This window comes from Archocentrus centrarchus, chromosome 13 (genome assembly GCF_007364275.1).
Source record: "Archocentrus centrarchus isolate MPI-CPG fArcCen1 chromosome 13, fArcCen1, whole genome shotgun sequence".
Classification (NCBI taxonomy): Eukaryota; Metazoa; Chordata; class Actinopteri; order Cichliformes; family Cichlidae; genus Archocentrus; species Archocentrus centrarchus.
The window spans coordinates 39,097,193-39,114,645 of NC_044358.1; the positions used below are offsets into that span (position 1 = coordinate 39,097,193).

General features: G+C 42.4%; 3 protein-coding genes across 4 annotated transcripts; 1 reads left to right on the forward strand and 2 right to left on the reverse strand.

Annotated features, from left to right (window-relative positions):
• Positions 1–2,237: 2,237 nt before the first annotated feature.
• On the reverse strand, positions 2,238–6,646 carry ftr86 (finTRIM family, member 86). The gene is made up of 11 exons (XM_030744939.1): positions 5,965–6,646; positions 5,456–5,551; positions 5,134–5,367; positions 4,882–5,044; positions 4,713–4,808; positions 4,565–4,615; positions 4,411–4,452; positions 4,254–4,295; positions 3,977–4,039; positions 3,644–3,846; positions 2,238–2,776 (listed from the first exon to the last, which is right to left on the reverse strand). Exons 1-11 carry the CDS (start codon positions 6,472–6,474, stop codon positions 2,441–2,443), a joined length of 1,836 nt encoding a protein of 611 aa, XP_030600799.1. The 5' UTR covers positions 6,475–6,646; the 3' UTR covers positions 2,238–2,440.
• Positions 6,647–7,099: 453 nt separating this feature from the next.
• Positions 7,100–11,517, forward strand: nudt8 (nudix hydrolase 8). 2 transcript variants are annotated; one of them, XM_030744711.1, is made up of 6 exons: positions 7,138–7,172; positions 7,631–7,727; positions 7,851–8,657; positions 8,755–8,887; positions 9,258–9,335; positions 10,788–11,517. In XM_030744711.1, exons 3-6 carry the CDS (start codon positions 7,852–7,854, stop codon positions 10,971–10,973), a joined length of 1,203 nt encoding a protein of 400 aa, XP_030600571.1. In that variant the 5' UTR covers positions 7,138–7,172; positions 7,631–7,727; position 7,851; the 3' UTR covers positions 10,974–11,517. The 2 variants fall into 2 exon arrangements, with proteins under 2 accessions (XP_030600570.1, XP_030600571.1); XM_030744710.1 differs by lacking the exon at positions 7,631–7,727 and having other exon boundaries at positions 7,100–7,172.
• A 48-nt stretch (positions 11,518–11,565) lies between these two features.
• Positions 11,566–17,188, reverse strand: mfrp (membrane frizzled-related protein). The gene is made up of 13 exons (XM_030744976.1): positions 16,824–17,188; positions 15,583–15,691; positions 14,935–15,072; positions 14,576–14,740; positions 14,280–14,499; positions 13,757–13,887; positions 13,551–13,676; positions 13,390–13,466; positions 13,094–13,242; positions 12,778–12,908; positions 12,535–12,669; positions 12,191–12,318; positions 11,566–12,080 (listed from the first exon to the last, which is right to left on the reverse strand). Exons 1-13 carry the CDS (start codon positions 16,875–16,877, stop codon positions 11,856–11,858), a joined length of 1,788 nt encoding a protein of 595 aa, XP_030600836.1. The 5' UTR covers positions 16,878–17,188; the 3' UTR covers positions 11,566–11,855.
• Between the last annotated feature and the right edge of the window lie 265 nt (positions 17,189–17,453).

Here is a 17,453-nt window from a genome sequence, read left to right on the forward strand (position 1 = left end):
TGCTTAATGCCCAGTGGAAGCCTGTTTAAAGGCAAATGGGAATGCAGTGGACCCACACTGTTTCTCATGTGTAAAGCCTTTCTGTTAATCTTCTAATGATTTCCTTCTGCTAGCCTTATACGGAGCAAACAGGAGTATTGCTTTCATTGCTGAAATGAAAGTTTTGCATATATCATCATTAGTACTTACATACTAATGATAACAGCTAAATGTTGCATGAAAACACTGACTTTAAACTAAATTTTAGTCTACCTCCAGATCTGAATCCCCGTATTTAAAACTGCAAAACTCTCTCTTCTTGTTAATGATTACGTACATGAGCACATTACAGTTTACTTCTCCCTTTCTTTTCTCAGATTGGTTTTAGTTCTCTACTCAACAAAGGTACTTGTCCTCAGGTTTGGGGCTAAAGCAGCTCAGTTTGTCATCAGTGTCATCAGAAGACACTACGGCTGGTTGGAGATGCAAAGAAGAAGAGATGTAATGTACTGTAATGATGTAAAGATGTCTCTGGAAAAAGCCCCACGTGGACTCACATGCCATGAGTGTGATGTGTGTGCAGAATAGTCTGAGTCATTTAAAGGGTGTAAAATTGTCACCACTAGATGTCAGTAGATTACAGACTGCAGTCAGCTGAGTTCTGCTTAAATACCCCTCACAGTTCAAGTGTGTAACTCAAGCTGTGGTGGCTGCTATAGGACAAACATGTTTTAATCAGCCAGATCAAAAACATTACATTTAGACTGCACCCCATAACAGCTGCATAACAGCTCCGGACAATGTGTTTCTGCTACTGTAGCATGGGGCTGCAACTAAAGATTATTTTTGTTGTTGAATAGTCTGTCGATTATTTTATCGATTAGTAAATGATTATTTCAATCTTACCTCACCTGTTCAAGCCTGCCCACCTGTTAACATCACTTTGTTGTCTCTTCTCACATTAAAATACTGACTCATCACAAGTTGATGAGGCAGTGAAGCTCACTCCTGACTGATGACAGTGATACTGAGGTGAGTTGTTGAGGACATCCTGAACTTTTCTGGGCTGCTGTTTTTGCCGCTGTTAGCCTCACTTAGCTGCTTTTAGCCGATGTTAGGGAAACTGTTTTTGAAGTGGATGTGAGGTGAGGAGGAAGAGGACGATATTTTATTAAGATGGCAGTGGTGCCGTCTCTTTTCTTTGTGTTTTCGCTGACTGTACCTTTAAGTGTCCCACCTCTGAAATTGTTAAGGGGAATTTTTGTTTTTGTCAGCTGCTTCAGCAGCTCATTGAGGCTTCTGCTAAAAAAACATCTCCATCCTGTGAATCTGCTGCTGCATTAGACAGCAGCCACACAGCACCTGGTCCATGAGGCACACTACACACACACACACATCTCCATACATATAAGAGTCAAAGCCATTCACATATGTGTTTCCCAAGTTCTCTTTCATGGCTTTTATATTACTCCTCCCTGTTTCCCTTGTATCCTTTATACTTCAACTAATTTCTCAGTTCAGTTTGGGGCGCACCTCCTAGGTCTTTGTTGCCATTGTAGGTCAGGTATCACTTCTCCTCTGAGACAAAAAGATAGTGTCTTTCTTCTGTGTTTACAAGTGTGTGCAATTGTTTATTTTTGGCCATATAAATCATTTTAATAGAGGTGTTACCAGGTTTAACTACACTAATACTGCAGTATATTTTTATATATGAGAAGTGTATAGAAGACTTGAAATGCACCATGTCATTATGGTGTTTGTTATCCATCTATTATGGCCAACTTTTTCAATCAGGTCAGAGCTACAAAAAGCGGATACCAAAACATGTAAAGTGAGATCTTCCTTGTTCTCCTGTGAATAGTGTTTGATTACTAACTAATGCAAAGCAAGAGAACTTCTGAATGTCTGCACAAAGAGAGAGTAACAAGTTAGGAAGAACTTGAGTTAAAAACTCTGACCAAAAACAAAAAGATCTTTCAAGCTCATCATTTTTAACATGGAGTCTGAGTCAAGAGAAAGAAAAGCATTCACATAAGATCCAAATCCAAAAAAGTCCCTATGTCTCAAGTGAGATAGAGGGATTGAAGATAAGATCTGCAGTCTGTTGGGTATGTTTTTGGTCACATAAAAAGAAATAAATAAACCCAGTGTGCTACACAAGAGTCAACAACTGATGAAACTGCCACAGCACACATGAATTCACAAAAAAAAAAAAATAAATAAAATAATAATAATACACAGAAACAGATCTCATAGAGGTATGTGATGCATGTTTATTAATCTTTTATTTACTTCCATAGACATATTTAAAATAATTTGTGTTATATGAATGATCCATCCATTTTCTTCCACTTATCCTGCTGAACATTTTTCCCCCTCCAGAAGAAGAAAACATTAACAAACTGTCCAGTCAAATAAGGACATTTAATCAAAAAACATCAGCTAATTATTCATGTCATTCTCAGTCTAATCGGCAAATGGTCACTGTAGCACCCACTCCTGCCCAGAACCTGAACCCTGGGTACAGAGGGCCAGTGAACTGTTGCTGGTGCCTGTGGAGGAGTTTAGCCTTGTTGTTGGCGATGCTGTAAAAGGCAAGAATCCCTGCATACTGGTCCAGATAGACGCCGATCCGTTTGGCTTTTGGTGAACCCAGTAGTTTTTCCTGGTTATTGTGCCAAAAGGAAAATCCACTCCCGGACCAGTACAGGCTCCAAGACAGCGCATTGTGGCCCAAACGGCTCTTGTCATCAGAACCCTTGCGTTCTATCTCTTTGTAGGCAACACCGATGGAGACCTGTATGGTGGGATTGAGGAAACTAGATTAGGAAAAGAAGCACATACTGGAGGCTGCAAATGGCAGTGAGGGGTAGAACATGTATGTGGCTGATTATTAATTAATTATTTTCAAATCACAACTTTTTTTTTTTTTTTTTTTTTTTTTTTTTTAAATGGCACTTCATGAGTGCAGATTGGAACTGACTGAAACCAATACACACTCATACAGTAGCAACTGACCACTCAGAAGGTGACCACATCCAAAAGCATATCTGGATTTATGGTGTATTTTACACTTAACAGGACCATAATTTACAAAAAGAACACCATGCTGCATGAAATAAAACTTGAAACTAGAGTTGAGACCATAAGATGACTAGGAATGTGTTGAATGAGGTCATAAATCAATTAAAGTATCATGCCAGAAATGTCAGAAGCTTTGCAGGTAATTTAAGGATCTCTAAAGTTCATGCTATGGGTGAATTTAGTAAAATAACTTAAGCCATTTCTCTATACTGTATGTTAGCAATATCATTGTGAATGCCTGTACAAAACATTAAAGCAACGTAGAGACATTTTGGTGCAGATCAGAGTATTAGCCTGACTGACCAAAGGCTAAAATGGAACCTGGGAACTGTATTATTAGTGTGTATTTAAAATTTCATAAACTTGTTAGAAATACCATTTGCAGCTCTTGCACTCAAGTTTAATGGTTTTGTTAAATCTTCAAAAAATAGGTATATTAGTAATAAAGTCTCCTCTGTACTTCTACCTGTATCTAAACAAGCACTTTCTACACTCACAATGGCAAAAAAAAAAGAAGAAGGGCACATACAGACAAATAAGTTTAAAAACAAAAACAAACAAACACACACTATCTAAGCACCTTCTGGCCACTCCACTCCACCTCCCAGTAGTAAGGGCTCCCTCCTAGGGGCTCTCTACAGAGAACCTGTCTCCAGAACTGGAATCGTTCAGGATGGTCTGGGGGATTCAGGTTCTCAGACCGCATCGTTGCCTTACGATTGCCATCCGACAGCTGCACGTGGCGATATACTGTGTTGGGGTCCATGGTGGGTTCAAAACGAACTAAGGGAAGAGGAACAAATGAAGGCTCTGATAATGGGGTGTACTGTCTAGAGTAAAGTAATGTGAAAATTTTCAAGATAAAAATCAGGAAGAGCTTTATAATAAAATAGCTGATCGTAGTGCGACTTACATTTTAACAGTCCATCTCGTGCTTTTGGTTCTGGATTCACAAGTTCCACTGATGTTACAGAAGCTGTTCAGAGGAGGGAAAAAAGAAAGAAACATCTCTGTAAAACAAACAAGTAAATTTTAACCCTGAGATCAACCTTCTCTTCCCTGTTCTGCCACTCAAAGAGGTAGATTAATGAAAGGCCAGCTGGGAAAAGCTGTCCACTGCATACTTGCAGCTCATATAAGAGGGAGTAATTGGCTGACATGGAGATTTTCATTAATGCTTTTGCTTTTACCTTGACGTGGAGGATTAGGCAAGGGTGGCGGGGGGGCTGAAGCTTCATGCCAAGAGAGAGACGGGGAGAAGCAACGATCAGAACAGTTAAACTAAAGCGTATGACATCCAACATTAGTGAAACTTTTTTCAAGCAATGTAGTAGTCCTTATTTTTACCTTGAAGAAATGCAGAACCACCAGACTTTGAAGGCTGATGCTCTGGGGGGGAGAGGGGATATGAATTAAAGGGTTTTTTTAATGCCAGATTTAATTGATTTCAGGTGAAACTGCACTTTTAAAATTATATTTATTTATTTCTCCAGTAACTTACCTTGAGGTTGCAGAGGTGGCAAGGGTGGAGGGTCTGTTGTCACATCATACACTACAGAAGAAAAGGTTTACATGTAAAAAGGTGTCTTTTCAATCAAAAGCAAGGTTGACTGGGTTGTGTGCTCTTGTTGCACTGGAGGTCACCGTACCTGTATTTTGGGCAGGGGCCTGGCTGGTGTTGCCTGCTGGTTGTGGGCCTTCTGCTTCTGCACTGTTGGTAGCTGAAGCCGGGGGGTCATTATTCACTACAAGAGGAAAGTTTTGACCATTTAGAAGAGAGGAGGAGAGGAGAAAAGAGGAGAGAAGTGCAGAGCTGACCTATTGTGACGATCTTGGCCAGACTGGCTTTGCAGAGATCCTGAATAGACTCCTGCAGTTCTTTCATGACTGAGCGGATGGACGCCACCATGGTTTCCTCCCGCCCCATCACGGACCCTCCTGTGGCACCAGTCTGACCCAGCGGCTCCATGAGGAGGAAGTTCTTGAGAACAAATACCACAAAGTCTCACAGTTAGAGACCGCTGATCTTTTTTCCAGTGAAATTTGAGCACCCTGCCTCTCACTCTTTACCTTCAAGAAACAGATGTTGTCCTGCATGTCAGCCATTCTGCTCAGCTCATCACTCCTCCAGCGGAGCCGAGCCATCTCCTGCTCCAGTTTGTTGAGCTGCCCCTCAGCCTGGCTGCCTAAGGAAGCCTCATGGGTAGAGAGGAACTCACTAACCTGGGTGCCTGTTTGATTCACATTCTGGGCTAGCTCCAAGAATAAATCTGTGCTCTCCTTCTCTAGAGCCTGGACTAAGGCCTGGGAATGTAGAGAGGAAGAAAAAGGACATGATAGATATGAAATACAATACAATCACAACATGGATCAATAAGGTTTTTCTACTTACTTTATATTGACGTGCAAAATGTGGGAGCTCCTGAACCTCTCTCTCAGTCTCCTGAATCCTCCTCTGTACCTCTGCCTGCATCTGAACAAGCTCTTTCTACACACACACACACACACACACACACACACACACACACACACACACACACACACACACACACACAATGAAGAAAAGGAAAAAAAAAAAAAGGGCACATACATTGTAAGTCAGTAATGGTCCTGCGGGAGACTGTACTGAGTATTTGTGATATTATTTTTGGCAATCACCTTAAACAAGAAAGAACATCAGAAAGTTGAAGGCAAGACTTGTTTTTCAAGTAATTCAAGATTAGTTTAGGAATTTTTTTTTTAGTTAGACTTGGAAACATTACATTAGTAACAGCAGTGCTCTTGGTTCACTTGTGTCTTTTTTAAATTTCAAGTTGTTTTGAGACTAAAAGAGAAAACCGCGAAAGCACAGTGAAAATATTACACTGAAAATGGCGAAAATGATCACTTCCAGTTACGCACCTGTCTTTCATTTCGCTCTTCTTTTAGTTTGACCACACGGTGTCCCCTGTGTCCATGCTGGCAACACACCTCACACACACAGTCCTTGTCCTCATGGCAAAACAGGTCCAGGGGTCGGCCGTGCTGGAGGCAGGGTCTGGTCTCCACAGAGGGAAGCTGTGGGTACACACTGCCCATTTGTGGCCTTGTGTCTGGTTGGAGCTCCAAATAGATGGGCATCGACGGTGGAGCTGAGGACGTAGCTGTGAAGGAGCGTTGCTTCAGGCTGTTGGTTCTCAGCTTCTCCATAGCCTCCACCAGTAGGGTGCTCCTGGCCAGCGAGGGCCGAGGATTAAACACCTGCCTACACTGGGGGCAGCTGTGTTCACCTTTGCTGTCCCCCTTGTCCCAGTGGCTCTGGATACAAGCCAAGCAGTACGAGTGTCCGCATGGTAGAGTGGCTGGGTCCTTCAGGGTTTCCAGACATACTGGACAGGCAAAGCTTTCCTCTTCGGTCCAAGCTGAGGCCATGTGTTGCTGGGGAGAGATGAGCTTTGGTTTTCTTTGTATGATCACAAAAATTCCTGTGTGAACAAGTGACAGACCTGAGACTAAGCAGGTCAGAGGATATTAAAGCAGAGACACCCAAACGACTGATAAGGCTAAAATGACAGTTCATATGAATCACCTGCTGCTCAAAAACTGAAGAAACAGCTCAGGGTGGGGCTGGTTGAACAGGTGGAGTGAGGAGTTTATCTGTCTTACATCATGGGTTTCTCCAGTTTGTTCAGATTTTCTAATAGAAACTCAGTGTAATATGTACTACTCAAAATAAATGAATTCACAAACAGTGTGATAATTTCACGTCCAGAATTCATTCCTGCCATTCAGTCAGCTTGTAGACAAAAAGTGTAATTGTCTGTTTCAGTCTGCTCAGTAAAGGAAGCCTACAGTCCAAACAGGAAAGACGAGTTTTAAAGAGCTGTTACACAAACCGACATCATTTGGTGCTTTCCACCTGATTTAATCACCAAATAACGTGAATGCTGAGTCACAAAGCCCAGCCTCCTCTTATTTGGAGAAAAAAAAAATACTGGGTAAGCATGAGAGTTGTGCAATAATTTTGGCGTCATCACAACGCAGTGAGGGCAACAGTGACGCGAGTGAAGCTAGTCTGCGCCATATTGACTGCTGGCAGCCGCTTAGCCACTGCCGATTCAACTTTCAAGGTGAGTGCTTTTTGTGTTAAAATGAAGGTTTACTGTCATAACTGGCTCCTTAACGTGTTTTCTGACTCGCCGTGGAATATGTTGCAGTCTTGCTGCTGCCCAAATCTAAAGGTTAGCTTTGGGATGGGAGTAACATGAGCTGTTTGGTTTCTGTTTTGTAGCTCGCTCAGTTAGCCTGCGTACGGCTCTGGCTTGTTTTTGAAAATAGTGAAGATTTTCCTGGCTGTGAAACCAGCGTTTGATAGCTTTGGTTGGTGGTTGGGATGTTGCAACCTTGACACCTTTAACACAATGTATTTTTTCTTATTTACTTTTTTGCAGTGTCGTAAACACAGCTAACAGATAACACCTAGCTAGCTTTCTACAGCTAGTAGCCAAAGTTTGGCAAAAACTTCAGCCAAACATGAACTGAAGTAAGATGATATACGTTTTCTTGGTTTCTCAACAACTGTGACCAGCAGGTGGACGTGACAGCGAGAGTAAAGTGATTATTGATACTGCGGGCTTGAGCTCAGCTCAGCCGGAGTTTATCTGAACTCCTCGCCTCCCTTGCAGGTAGAGACGGGCAGGTTTTGGTTCATCTGTACATCTTTCTCGTTGGTGTAACTGGCTGATGAGCACAACTAACTGACTAATGCGTTTAGGACTCTCTCTGTATGTTTACGTTTCCTTTTATAGGATGTTGAGGAGCCATCGGATCCTGACTTGGTCTTGCCCCATAAGATCGTTACAGCTGCAGAGAGACTCTCATCTCTCTGCTTTCTGTGATCTCACATGTGCTGGATGGCGGGGAGCAAATCACGAGAAAGAAATAAGTGGAACAGGCAACCATGAGGATGGGTCATCCACAGAGACTGCATATTCTTCGGCACCACTGTCTTCTTTTAGTTTCAGGGATAAGCAAAGAGAGGCTCCACTTGAAAATGTATCCAAAGCCATTTTGTTAAGCCATCATCACCAACACCATCTTTCTACAAAACCCAAGCAAGTGTGTGATCCTGTGGGCACCCACGGAGACTGTTTAACTAAAATAACCTGCCTTCAGCGCTGGAGAAGGCCTTGGGAGTTTTGCCAGCCTTCTCTCAGCCACAACAGTAAGACCCGGAGTAGCCTTCTTCTAAGCCATTTAAGCCATAGACAAGACTGTGTTAGACCCCTCAGCTTGTCAGCACATATTCCCTGGATTATGACGCACACACAAAATAGACTGCAACTCCCTAGTCTCCACCAAACCATAGCTACTCATCAGGCCGCTGCTTGCGTGTCGGATACCTGGAGAGACTGCTTATCCCCAGAGAATGAACACAGATGTCGACAGTGCTTGGGGCCTAACTTGAAGCTCTACGAGCTGCAAAAGGGGAGAAAAGAAGGAAATCAGAAATGGGCTTCCATCCTGGTCTCCCTCTGCTCTCTTGATGGTGAGCCTGTGTTTCTCTTCACTCTGCGGTCCAGCACTCTGAAGGGCAGGCACAAGGGCGATGTCAGGTTAGTGGTAGGCTAGAAGCAGGTTATCGTGTTTGAAAACTACATGTTGGAGTACTTTACGTGCCCCTCTTTTTATTTAATTTAATTTTTTTTATAGCTTTGCTGGAGGAAAGAGCGATCCTTCGGACAGAGATGTGGTGGACACAGCATTGCGGGAAGCCAGGGAGGAGCTGGGTGTAAATGTGGGAACAGAAAAGGTGTGGGGTGTCCTGAAGCCCCTTAGGGATGTGGTGAGTGTACCTGTGCTGTTATCTGAAGTAGAAATGCATTTAAAAAAAATAATTTACCAAAATTGTCTTCTTTGTTTTCCTAAATAAGTCCTTTGTTGCTTGTTTTTTTTGTAAATTAATTATTTGGTTAATAAATAATGGTGAAAAATGCTTATGTGAAGTTGTAAGAGCTCAGTGTAACACAGTTATATTGACTGTTTGGTCTGAACATCAGCCTAAAATTCTCAAATATTCCATATACAGGGAGATAAAATAGAGAAGAGCTGGAATTTCTCCAAAACACTTCAAAAAGTGACTATTTGAAGTAAATTTTGAGTCAAAAATCTGTGTGTGATTGTTGTGCTGCTGTTTTCTGTGTATTTCGCTCCAGTCGGGGATGGTTATCGCTCCTGTGCTGGCTCACCTCGGTCCTCTAGAGGAGCTGAACTTCAAGCCAAACCCTGGAGAGGTACGGTCATCTGCCATTTTATATCTGTTTGAAAAGGGCAGGGTGAGACTGGAGGTCATGTTATTCTTTTATTAGGTTATAGGATAACCCTTGACCCTAATATGCAGAACCGCGCAGAAGTCATGAGCCACCCTCATTTCCTTATATTTTGCTTTAGAGGAGTCCGACTTACTTGTGATATTTGTGGTCATGAGCAATAGTTCTCCAGGCTGCATTTGCAAGCTGCATTTTCACTCAGTACTGACACCTGACCATTTTTACATGAATTTTTTTTTTTTTTTTGTTAAGCCACTTATCATTGACTTATGAATCCGTCCTGTATAAAAAGGCACCTAACTCAAAGGATGAACCAGTGTACACATAACACACAACTTAGCAAAGAACCAATTTTAAATAGTATCTTTAGGTACTTTGCTACTAGCAGGCTGTCACAAAAACACCCATTTCTTTAATTGAATCTATGAAAAGGTGATTCCCAGAGCTATTAGCCAAAAACGTTGTGTATGTCAGCATGGTGTGCAGTGTGCCATATCTGAAGTCATATCCTTAACAAATAGGAAAAAGTCTGCCCTGACCTGAGAGATGCATCTGGACCTTCAGTTGAACCATCTTCAGTTCACTGAAGGTTCATCAGAAATGGTCTCAGTGGAAGGATGACTGTCAAGAAGCCATTCTTGAGGAAGGGAAATGGGGAGAAAAGGCTGAGGTATCACAAATTACACAAGAACTGGACTGAAAATCAGTGACAAAAGGTCTCATGGAGTGATGAATCCAAATTTGAAATTTCATCTATATATGGAGGCTATCAAGAAAGGGGAACAACAGTGAGTGTGTTCAGCCATCTGTAAAGCACGTTGGAGGCTCTGGCATTGTTTGGGGCTGCACTTCAACCAGTGGTGTTGGCGATCTTGTCAAATCTGATGGAATTACGAACACAGAGCCCGGCCCTCAACATTATTGAAGCAGTGTGGGATCATCTTGGCAGAGAACAGAACAAAGGCAGCAAACATCCAAAGAAGAGCTTTGAATGTCCTTCAAGAAGTCTGCAGAACTATTCCTGAAGATTACTTAAAGAAATGACAGAAGGCTGCCTGAGAGAGTTCAGGCTGTGTTGAAGAATAAAGGTCATAGCAAATATTGACTTTCAGCTCATTAGAATTGTACTGTTTTTGCCTTATATGCTGTATTTCTTTTTGGATGTTTCAATAAGTCACTGTGCATATTTCCCATTTTCCTAACAAGGCATAAAGAAATGCGTGGCACAAGACTTTTGCACAGTACAATATACACCAGTATACTATTCTTCTTTTGTAGGTTTATTCATTGGCTTCTTTTCTTTCTTTCTTTCTTTTTTTTTTTTTTAAAGAAGGAAACAGAATTATAAATAAAAAGCAAAAGCCGCCCTTTCTACTTGTAACAGACGCTCTTGTTTTCTCTGTTTCTCTCTTCCAGGTGGACGAGATCTTCACCCTGTCCTTGTCCCATTTGTGTAACCCCCAAAACAGAGGCTACACACACTTCCGCACCGGTGACAAGTATGGATACACACTTCCGGTGTTTAGGAATGGCAAACACCGAGTGTGGGGCCTGACTGCTGTTGCTCTCGACCATACCCTGAAACTCATAGTCCCTCCGTAGCAGTGCTGTTTGTTGGAGACTCGAGGATTATCCTGACAAATTCAAGCTTTGAATCAGGAATCCAAGCAAATCCCAAACTGTTTAATTCAGCCACTTTTTTAAGAAAGTAAATTCCTCACTTGTTTTTTTTTTTTTTTTTTTTTTTAAGAGTGAGGAGGAAGTCTCTTTCTGCTTGTGCACTTTCTGAGCCTTAAATTTGTGTAGGTATATTTTTAAAAAGCAGGGGTTGGAAGTTTTTTCAACTAACAGCATGGACCTGCTGGGTCATTATTATACTCACCAAGTCTTATTTGAACCTTTTAAGTTTTAAACTTCAAATCCCCGAATTTATTTAAATTTATTAAAAGTTATGACTTGAGTTAAAGCTAAATCGGTGACTTACTTTCTCAGCTCAATTATGTCGTGACTATGACGTGTTGTCAGGCCAACAGAGTGTAGCTTTAACAGAGTGTAATTCAGCCCGTGCCTGGTTCCTGTGTGATACATTAGATCAAGTTTACTGTAGTAATCAGAGTATTTAGCAGTAATGTGGTGTGTCGAAAAACAGTGCAATAAAGTTTGTTTTTAAAGATATTTTCTCTGTATGGTTTATTTGTTTAATTTACAAGATTGACATCAAAACATTAAATAAATAAGACAGTTTACAGTAAAACAGTTTGATTCCTGTTGGAGATCAAAAGCTTTCACTTTGCTTTTTGTTTTCTACTTTGAAACTGTATCTGAGAAATTGCTATGGACTAATAAATACTGAGCATGTGCATTACAAACTCTGTTTAAAACTGTAAACCTTGGTCTCCACTAAGGTAAGCACCATCCTCAAACACTCCAGTATTTCCTGGTTGGTCCTGACACGATCTTTAATGCAGCGTTTGTTTCCAGGCTTCAAGGCAGTGAGCACTCCAGGGGGTCCTGTGAGTCAGGTAGAAGGTGGCAGTTGAAGGGCCAGCTGAAGGAGAAGAGATCCAGAGCTTGGCTGCATTGCTGCTCAGCCGAGGAGCAGACCGAGCGGCAGGGCTGGAGGATGCCGCCCTGAGGGCTGCATTGGGGTAGAAACATCCCACAAACCAGCCTCTGCAGAGGCTCAAAGCACGCCAGCTCCATCAGTACCTGGATGACACAAAAAAAAAAAAAAAAAAAGAGGGGGGGGTGGTGTCTGGTTTGAAACAGCTCCAGCTGTCTGATGATGCTTTGTGGATAGTTGTTAATGCGACTTTTACCCGATACTGTCCCAGGAGGGTGGCAGCTTCTCTCTGGTCAGCAATAGACAGCCAGATGTTGGGGAATGAGGTGAAGTTGTAGCTGAGGCCCTGACACATCTCCACCTCAATGGACTCACAGGGTGAGGCTGGTTTCATTGTGAGAGGAAATTATTCACTCAGCCATATTTTCTTTTAACATAAAGAATTCTCACATAGAGGTTAACAGTGGTAACATTACTATTTTGCAGTTTTCTCAGAATACAAGCCTTCAGCAATTCCTGTAATTTTAACGCTGAAGTTTCTTCATTGGCAGTGGAAACAAAAACTGTCCCCGATCGAGGTCAGAGATAACACAGACTCACTGAAGGGAGGGTAGGTGGAGTTGCCACAGCTCTGCTCGTCTGTGCCATCGGGGCAGTCATTCCACCCATCGCACAACCACTGCTGCTGAAGACACTCGCCTGTACTGCAGGCAAACTGGCTGGGGCCACATGTCCCTTTAAAAATAGAAGCGAAAGTATGTAGAAGAGGGTTAAAGAATGCTACTGGAAAAAAGTGATAAATGTTGCAGCAGGAGAGGTATTTAAATGAGTATGAAAACTCACTGCCCAGTACAGACACAGCCTGGTATGTTGCATTGAAGCCGCTGTCGGCCACTCCCTCATCAGCCACAAACACCACTGTCATATGAGGGCCAGAGGAGGTCAGGTCTGGGGGGAAGGTGGTACCACAAAATCTGGCGAAAGGGGGGGTAGGGAAAAAAAGCTACTCCAGAAAAGTGTGGTGGTTTAACTTACACAAACATGTACTTATCCTTAATTACCGTCAGCATACAGGATTAAAGAACGAGGAGAGGATCATTGAAGCTAAATGACAAAAAAATCCAGCATGCCCAGAATAAAAGACTGCAGCACTTCTCACCTTCCCAGGACTCTTCCAGCTTCGGTGCTGATGCTGTCATGCACCTCCACATAGTCAAACTCACACACATCCTGAGTCTCCAGGCTGAAGTTTCGGAAGCTTAGCGTGATGACATGACCCTCCTCAACAGATACATGCCATATACACAACTGAAAAACACAAGATTAGTTGCAGTGGGGCAGTTGCCAAAATAAGAATGTGTTAAGCACGGGGAGGTGCTTCTGAATCAGAGTTTTAATTTTGTATTTTCCATCATTATTATGATGATTTCTCATTTTTGATGGTTCTGAATGTACCTGCTGGTGAGGGTAAGGCCCGGGGTGATTTGGACTTGTCAGGTAACCATACGGCCCGATCTTCTGCCCACCACATTCTGTGAAAAAGTATAACAATATCCACTCTTTTCTACGGCATTTGACTGATGGTTTCTGTTTTAATTTAGTCTGCACCCTCTCACCTTTACGCTTGTGGCTGCAGTTTGCCTCGTCCGTCTGGTCGTGACAGTTTGGATGACCGTCGCACACAGACACGGGGAGGAGACAGCGGCCACTGTCGCACATGAACTCTTCTCTGGAGCAGCTTTCTGAGAAAACACAACACGCTCACATGCACACGGCTGCGAAATGGACATAAGAATGAACACACGTGCTTCCGACTACTGACTGTGTCCAGGGCGTATGGCCCTGTACTGTGCCGTGAAGCCGTTGCCTGCGATGCTGCCATCAGAGTGGAAGGTGACCCACACTGTGCTGCTGTTTGTGTTGACTGTTGGTGGCGCTACATTACCGCAGAACCTGTAAAAGAGCAGTTTCTTTTAAATAATCTCTCTCTTGTTCAGCTTTGGACTGAACTTTGTGCCCAAACACTGCAGCTATAAATTCTTAAAGGGATATGTAAGCAGGAAACGCGTTACGTAGTTAAAGGAATTTCATGAATCGTGTTACGACACTGTCCAGGAATGTAAGCGAAAACGTCAAAGCGTTGGCATGCACTTAAAATTTTCCAAGAAGCCTCCAGCACCTGGAAGTGCTCTCCTCTCCAATTATGCACAGGCCTTTAGCCCCATCTACCAGCAATTTAGTGTAACAGCGTAATGCTCCTATTCTGTGACCATGTATAAAAATGCTTGTGGAAATACAGAGGAGCACATTTTGTCCATAGGTAGGTATTTTTTATGATTGCCAACCTGGTGACCACAGAGCTCTGCTCAATCTGCTCCCGCACCTCCACCCAGTCAAACAGACAAGGAGACGGTCCCTCCACAGTCAAAGAGGAGACATGAATCTGGACCAGGTAGGGGGGCGGGACCTGAATCACCCACACACACAGTGAGTTTGAGGGGTAGGACCCAGGGTGATTTGGAGAACTGAAACTTCCTTCAGAGTCGGTCAAAACACCTCCACAACCTGAAAGGCAGAGAGAGAGACATCCTGTGTCTCAGGTACACAAAAAACATGTTTCTGATAGAGAGGACAGACCTACTTGTTTCAGATGGAGGGATTCTGGCAGGCTGTGGTGCAGCTGTACTGTCCTCCTGACTTTTATTGATAGGGACTGTGGGTAAGGTATGGGACAGTCCATCCCCAGCATGCTGTAGGCCTGAAGTCGCAGTGGACAACTGATCCTCCACTGCCTGGCTTTTTATCTCTAAATAAGGCAGCAAAAAACACATGACTCTAGCCAGAAAATTCTTATTGATGTACAGTGGGATGTAGCAGGCCAGTATCTGTAAATTCATGATGTACTTTGATATGTTAGCGTGGAACCTGGGCTTATAAAATCACTCGATCCTTTAAATCAGTTTGAGATCATTGCGATGATCTGTTTGATCAGTGGCTCACGTGTGAGAATGAGGACCAGCGCCAGTCCTAGGGCTGCTAACAGGAGCAGGACAGCAGCTGAGACCAGTACCACCCCCCAACCACAACCTGGACTACGCAGACGCATCACATACACACCAAAGAGTCCCCAGGGTAGGCCTAAAAGAGCACAAGCATGCATACACACATAGTACATGTGTTGTCTGTTGGAGAGGAGGATTTCTTCAGTTATCAAAACAGTGTATTCTGCAGTCATTATAATAGGTAAAGCTAAAACTACTGGACCTTTCAGAAACAAGCAAATTTCAGCAGTGTGTCATTAATTCAAAATCAAAGCAGCAGCAGTGGAGATAGTTTCAGTACTTAGACTTAAACTTTGAAAACAGAGAATCTGCTTTATGTTCTAATAATTTTCATTACTTGATCCCTTACTGCTAAACTAAGATAACCCTGATGACATCACAATGATATATTATATAATATGAAATTTTTCTTTTCAAGAGAACTAAAGAAGACATCAAACTTTGATTTAAACAAGATTGTTCCTTTAACCCTTATACAGTTACAGTCGCCCATGAAGCCACATTTAACTATAACTCAAGAAAACTGAGTTTAAATGTTGCAGTTAGAGTACAGGCACACGAAGCAGCAAGCTAACTGCTGACTCACTGGCTGCTGAAGGTTTGATTGGTTCAGGTGTAGAAGAGGATGTCCTGAATCCCTCCACCCGCTCCTCTTTCTCCCCCTCCAGCTCGAAGGCGGGATTGCAGAACACATTCTGTGGAAAAAAAAATAAAAGTGTTGATTTCAAAAGCAGCTTCTTTGAACTCTTCTTCTACTTTCAATAAAAAGTTTAATTCATAAGCAATGAAACACACTTTCAGTCACTTGCATACACACACGCACACACACACACACACACACACACACACACACACACACACACACACACACACACACACACACACACACACACACACACACAGAGCTTGTTCCTGCTAAGCGAAGCTGCATAACAGATATCAAATTTGTTAACTTTACCTTCTTTTTATGGTTCTGGTCCACTGCTGGTTGGGTTATGTAATGATATTTTGTGCGACACTGACATGTCATTACCTTCAGATCTGGTTTCAGTTTCTACCATTTTCTTAGGCAGCTATCTGACACCTTTGCTGCTAAATGTCCAAATATGTTAACGATCTAGTGACTGTGGAAGCTCATTTCCCACTTTGTGGGGTTATCAGTGAGCTTTCACACTCTTCTGACATTTTTGTTTTGCAGAATTTCAGAAATCGTTCTATCATTGAATAAAAGTTCAGAAAAGTGGCAGAGTCTGGCTTTTCGATGCAAAGCCTTAAAGTCTTAGCTTTGTGCTCAGATATAGTTGCAGGGTACTCAAAAATAGGAGATGTTAGTTTTCTAGACAACAAATACATGTTTCTAAGCAAGACAATAACCGTAAACATGGCCTGATTAACAATCTACACACATTTTACACTGGACTACCTTTTTTTTTGTTGTTGTTTCAACAATATTTCTTGCTGGTCTTTTATTGAAGTTATAAAATGAACTGAAGTGAAACCCGGTGGAGCTTCAACAGAGCAGTCTCCATGACAGCTGAATGGTTTTCCTATAAGGATTTTGGAAAACCAGCTCATGAGCAGCCTTGAGCTGGGATTGTTTTGTTAAACCAAATTAGTTAAGCTCTTAAAAGTAGATTTTGATGTAAGGCCTCTCTACAAACAACTAAATTCCAAGTGATGCAATTTAAAGCTGGGGATCTGAGCCTTTGAAACGTTTTCCCACTTTGGTAATCCAAACACACCAAAGAAAACTGGTATAGGAATCCCACAACATACCCAATTAAAATCCCAAAACACGGTGAGCCAAAATCAAAATATCCCACTCACCTTATAAATATCTGAGGAGTCAGGGTATACAGCGACTTGGCTGAGTTCAGACATCTTTATTCTCTCAGAGGACTCTGCTTTAGTGCTCCTCTTCTGAATGGCTCCAATGTTGTACTGAAAACATTTGGGATGAGATCCTGAAGAGATCCGTTTATCCGTGAGGGAGTTTCAAAGATTCTCCGTTGAGTTTTCTTGTCATCGTTCACTTCTTTGCCCCGATTGTAAACCTCCACATGAGCCGTGAAAGCCTGCAGCATTCAATCCTCCAGCACAGCGCAGTCCTTTGTTGAGACTCCATCAAAAAATAACTCAGCTAGAAATGAGACATAAAAAATAAAAAAAAATTTAAGAATCTTCAAACTCCAGCCATCGAGATGCCCACAGCCATGTCCACTCTCTGTCTAGTTTATCATAGTATTTCTTTTATGTGCATGCGTGTGTGTGTGTGTGTAACTACTTAAAAGGGTTTTAGAAACTTGTTCACATTGCTGAGCAAAGCCGAGTCAGGTGAGAGGACTGAGCCCTCGAGGAGGTGGGAAGGGGGACATTGAATGCCAGAGATGGGGTGGAGGTGCGGGGGCCCTTGATAAATCTCTGTAATCCCCATAATGATCTTTTAAGCTCCTAGAA